This window comes from Epinephelus moara, chromosome 7, assembly GCF_006386435.1.
Source record: "Epinephelus moara isolate mb chromosome 7, YSFRI_EMoa_1.0, whole genome shotgun sequence".
Lineage (NCBI taxonomy): Eukaryota > Metazoa > Chordata > Actinopteri > Perciformes > Serranidae > Epinephelus > Epinephelus moara.
The window spans coordinates 256,501-262,536 of NC_065512.1; the positions used below are offsets into that span (position 1 = coordinate 256,501).

A 6,036-nucleotide genomic window follows, 5' to 3' on the forward strand; every position below is an offset into this window, starting at 1 on the left:
TATATATATATATATACATATACATATACATATACTGTATATATATGTGTAGTCTGACGACCGCACTGAGTGGTACTCGGAGGTCCGCACAGAGGAGCGGACGGTGTGGCACGCCCACCAGGTCCGGATCTCCGCTGGCTCAGGCAGCAGAGCCACGCCTCAGCTCTGAGCCCTGGAAGGCAGAGGATGCTGCTCCAGGTGGACAACAGGAGGAGTGACACACCCTGGAAGTGTCAGGCCTGTGATGTGCCCCTCTGTGTTGTGGTGGACAGGAACTGTTTTTCAGAGTGGCACAATTAATTTGTGTGGCATCTGATTGTTTTGTAAATAGCTATAAATAGTTGTTCAAAAAACGCCTGAGGCATTGCCTGCATTTTAATGTAAACAGTTATATATAACTTTGTTGTTTGCTAAATTAGGACACACGTTTTTGAAGTTTACAATTTATATTTCCATTCTAATTTCCATTGTGTGACGAAGCCCACACATGTGCGCGGCCAGTCTGTGTTTATGTTCCCATTACTTTAAGTCAGTCAGTCAGAGACACAGAGAAGGAAGAAAAGAGAAGTGGAGTGGAAAAGTCACTGAAACTTACCTAAGCTGTTTCATCGCAGAGGGTCTGGTTTTCGGGCCCTCGATGGTAAGTTTCTCCACTACTTTCTGGGCTGGAGATTTGCCACTTCACCGCTGTGGGCTCCTATAGGAGCCCGAGCGAGTAAGTTTTTTTCACCACCCCTCTGAAGTCCTTATTGCGGCCAACAGTTACGCACATTCTCTATTTGTCTGTCCTGGCGTTTTGCTGGCTGTGGTTTTATTATTTTACAGCTTTTTCTGATGGCCCTGTCAGCTGAGGTTGTTGAACTGAAAACTGAGCTCAGGTCCATTGAGCGGCTCATTGAGGATCTCCTCCAGCGGCAGTCGGTGCTATGCTCCTGGCTGTCATGTCTTGAGTCCGCGGATGTCCCAGCTGCATCTGCCAACCCTGTTGTTCCCGGCACATTGGACACTCACTCTTCCTCCTGGACGTCTGTTGTTAGGATGGGGAGACGGGTTTCTCTCCCCCTGTTTACTCCAGATATAGAAGATGATGACGATGGTCCCATCCCGCTGTCCAATTTCTTCGCCCCACTAGAGAAGCTTGCTGAGCTACCGGCTACATGCTCACACACCTCGCTGGAGCATCCAGCCCTGCCCCAATCCCGTAACAGAAAGCGTCGTGCTCCTCCAACCAGTCCACTGTTGTCCCAAAGTAAAAGTCCTAAATGTTCATGTGTGTCAATGTGTGATGACGTCATCTGTGCAGGTGACTCTAATTCTTCTTCTACTACTCCGGGTGTCCCTGTCATCACCCTTCTATCCCTTTCGCCTAGATTATCTGTTTATGATAAGGGCTGTAAAAATCAACCTCCTGAAATTCTTGTAATCGGTGACTCCATCATTAGAAATGTGCATCTAACAGGCTCCATCACTTACTGTCTTTCTGGTGGGAAAACCACTGACTTTATAGAGCTCATTCCTACCATTATTGATCTCCATCCCTCTGTTCACACTGTCATGTTACACACGGGAACGAATGATATTATGTCCAGACAGTCTGTTAAACTTCATTATGAGCTGGAATCACTAGTCAACACAGTTGAAAGTCTTGGGAAGACTTGTGTTTTGTCTGGCCCAATACCCACATTGTTAAAAAGTTCAGAACGTTTCAGCCGTCTTTTTAGTTTACATCTCTGGATGCATAATTTTGCCACTGGGCTTGGCTTTATAAGCAACTTTGACTGTTTCTGGACTGAGCGTGACTTGTTCAAATCTGATGGATTACATCTGAACAGGATGGGGCTGAAAAGTTGACTCACAACTTTATAAACTTCATTGCTTTTAGTTTACAATGATGCTCTCTCCAGCAAGACCCTGCCCAGTCCACATACTGCTTACCTCACAGCCCTGTCCCTGACAGTGTGGGTCTTGTTGCTGCTGCTACAAATGGTGGCGCTGTCCACATGTCTATTTCTGATTCCTTTATTCATGTTAGGATCTCTGAAAGGCCTGAGCCTGTTTTTGCCCCTCTGTCTATTTATGATACTCCAGCTTCGAACGCAAAGTGGTTTGGTAATCAAATGAATCAGACCCAGACCAGAAACCCTACTAATTTAATTAAGATTAAAACAATAGCTAGGCAGTGTTATGAGTCACAGCAGGTATTCTCTCATTCAGTCCTTAAATCTCAGGCAGATTTTAGGTTGCAAAAAGGACTGAGTTTTATTCATATCAATGTACGTAGTCTGATTTCTAAGATGGACTACATTAACATCTGGGCTCTACAAACAAAGGCAGATATTTTTGTATTTTCTGGAACCTGGCTAACTGATCAAGTGAGTGATAATGATATTGCTCTTGATGGTTATAATGTCTTCAGAACTGATAGATGCAAGCCTACAAGAGGTGGTGGTGTGGCCATTTTTGTTAAGAAAAGTTTTTCTGTAACTGTCGTTAGCTCTGTGGAAAATTAATTGTCTTGGGTGTTTATCGTCCCCTGTCTGCTCTGTCAACTGCCATCTCTGATTTAGCTCATCTGATCTCCTCTTGCCTTTCCTCCGAAGTCATATTAATGGGCGACCTAAATCTTGATTGGCTTGAGCAACACTGTATATTATTTATCTATAAGGCATTGCTTAAAAAACTTCCTCTCTATTTATCGAGCTTACTGAGTTTTTGCTCTTTTAACTACCCCACTCGTGCACAAAACTCACTGGCTCTTAATATCCCAGCTGTTAGAACGGAGGTAGGAAAAATTGCTTTTGGTTATTTCGCTCCTCTTAAATGGAATGATCTACTGTCTCAGCTTCAGTTGGATACACTGATTCCTTTTAATCATTTTAAACGCTTTCTTATTGACCTCATGCTTTCTGAATGTACATGTACTTGTTGATTTCATTATATGCTTCTGTTGTGTGTATTATTGTTAGTGATACGTATTGTAATGTGTATTGAATTGTATTTTATTGTACTGTAATCAGGCCGCCATTGGAAATGAGAGCACGCTCTCAATTGGCCCTCCCTGAATAAATAAAGGTGATATATAAGTTACAAAAATGATTCGTTAGACATGTTTGTGTTTTTCACAGTAAAAAAAAATGATTCGTTAGACATGTTTGTGTTTTTCACAGTAAAAAATCAAACTTTTTCCTACTCGGATTTTATGTTTTTTGTGTGATTTTAGGTCCAGTGTGTTAATACAGTGTGTCAAAATGAAAAAATAACTGTAAAGTCACACAGGTGAGGTTGTGCTGAAAATAATGATACCAAACAAGGCAAGGTAAACAGTTTTTTAAGGTGAAATTTAAAGGTAAAATCAAAAGTAGTCAAAAACGGCCAATTATCCCCTAGACCCCAGAGGGATTTATTAACATACCAGTAGACAGGCTGAGCCTCTAACTGATGTTTTGCACGTGCCTTATGTTTGACCATATATGGAGTTTTTCCTGTGCTCCAAGAGAGACACAGAAGGGTGCGAGGCTCTTTGTTTTTGGTTTTGCTTGTTTCACTGCTTTTGTTAGAGGTAACGAGGGAGAATGTTTTTGTTGAATACCAGCAAGCTAGTTGAGCATAATTAGAAGCTCTTTTCTTTCACATAGAATTTTAATGTCTATATTATAAGATTGTTAAGCTTTAAATAAAAACTGATTATTTACTCTGCAACCAAATTTAAGTTGGTGTTAGTGTCTTCACTGAAAGCCACCTGTGACAGCCTCACTACTACAGGTAAGAAACTCCTTGGGATGAGCTGATCATTTTCAGTGCAGCTTTTAAATGCTTAATTGCTGAGTTAATACTGAACTGTCAATATGTTACATTGAATACTTAGTATTAACAGAGTGATGCTAAATTGAACACTTAAAGAGTTGAGCAAATTGGATTTATCTATCTTGAATTGAATGTGAGATTTTTTTTGTACTGACCTAATAGTATAAAGATAGTAAGAGGCTGGATGCTGCCTCGTTAAACCAGGTGAGGCTCTTGAACATAGTCTTCCTCTGACGTACCACCAGACTCCTCTAAAACCTGCACAGCACAGACACTCTTTTATCCGGCCCTGTTGCTGTACTGTCACGGGATACTGTGATCTGAAAGAAGTGATACGACCAAGCTGGTTAACGCCAGTCAGTCTTAAGTTTCTTTAAGCAGGCTTTAACTTAATGTTAAACTGTGTATATAGAATACAGAAACCCATCTGATACCTGGGTCATTGATCATTCGCCATCACTGGCTAAGAACCTTGACACCTTTATTGTATTTATTTTTTTATTTTATTTTAGAAGTCTTGTGCTTTGACGTAGATGTGACTGTCAAAGAGCAGATGATGAGAGCAATGAATCAAGTTTTGTTCAGAGTACACCTAAAGGTCAGCCAAGGTTTGATTAATTAAAGCTGCTATGTGAGAAATTTAGGTACAAACAAAGCAAAGCATGTTTTGATTCATATCCTGCTGCTGCAAGCTGTCATCATACCATTTACACTTGCTTCTGTAGCGTATTATTTTATTCATTTATCCACCGTCCATACATTTATTTTCATTTAAGTTGTCAATTTATTATGTATTTATTTATTTATTTATTTATTTATTTATTCAAACTCCACTCCCAGGAAGCAGTGATGAACTGGCAGGACAGAGGTGGCTACAGGGTGTTTCCCAGTATTTAACTCCTGATGACAAGAACTTGACTGAAAATATCAACAGGTGAGGATCAAGACATCCATCAAGTTGCATCTGTGTGACCTAGCTTCTGACATTTGATGCATTAAAAACACAAAACTGTTCTCCTGTGATGCTGCAGTAACATGAGGCTCACATGTGTGAATATCTTGGCACCTCTTACTATAACTAATGAGAGAGTGATACCAGTTTTGTGCAAAGTAATATGTTACTACTACTACTACTACTACCAGGCCTGGAATGTCGTCATTTTAGGGGCAAGGCCACTTGGACTTTTGTGATGTCAATTTTTTGAGGGCACAAAGGCCAAAAGCCAGGGCAGCAAGGCCATACAATAAAACAATGATTTTAAGTCCATGTCCATAATGAATTTAATTTAAGGATTAAGGATGTATAACTATCTGTGAAATGAATAAATAAAACAAGCTAAAGTAATAATAATGAGTATAATAAGTAATAATGTGATTTGTCTAATAGCATTAATAAACCCAATGTGTTTTAAATATAGAACAACCAGATTTATGTATTTATAAGCAACAATCTTAAATATAACGCCTAAATATTTTTTGAGTGTACATGATAAACTGATTCACTGAACAAGACTGGCTTCTAATTATTTTTTTTTAAGTGTTGTTAGATAGCTAATAAACAAACAAACTACAGCAGGGCTATTCAATTACTATTTCAACTGGGCTGCATTTCAAAACCAGATAATGTCGATGGGCCACATTGTTAGCAGCGAGCAGCTGATCCACTTTTTTTTTTTTTTTTGCATACATATATATATATTTATATATACTGTATAAAGGCATGGCCCTCCTCAACATGATACAGAAATAGACTAAAAAAGAGCTATCAATGCACAGAAGCATAATAAGTGACATTAGCAGTATCTAATAACACACACACTATCTCTACCAGCATCTCCCTCTCTACCCTCCTCCACACACACACACACACACACACACACACATGCACACACCTCACCTCCTGATGCTTTCCTTACAGGTCAGTCACACAGGATATAGTTTTATACAGTCCATGGCAGCAACAGTCATGTTTACAATAACAAAGTCACTATTTAAAACCCAGTAATATCTCACTGGAATATAAATATTCCTCCTGACATCACACTACTGAGTGAAGAAAGTCACGTTATCTCAGCATGAAGACAAACATCAGTATTAGTCATTCATCCTGCTCTCAGCAGATTGAAATATGGCTTTCTACATGCTGATCACATGTATTGATAAAGTATTGGCTTGGCTGGCAGAGGTTTTATCACACTTACTCACAGTAACAAGCGTAGTTGTCGTTAACTA

General features: G+C 39.7%; 1 protein-coding gene across 1 annotated transcript in view; it reads right to left on the reverse strand.

Moving 5' to 3' along the window:
* lonrf2 (LON peptidase N-terminal domain and ring finger 2) overlaps positions 1 to 6,036 on the reverse strand; it is a 22,433-nt gene that overhangs the window by 5,941 nt on the left and 10,456 nt on the right. The window contains 2 exon segments of the mRNA XM_050048291.1: positions 1,896 to 1,930; positions 2,551 to 2,577. Coding sequence (XP_049904248.1) covers positions 1,896 to 1,930; positions 2,551 to 2,577 — 62 coding nt within the window.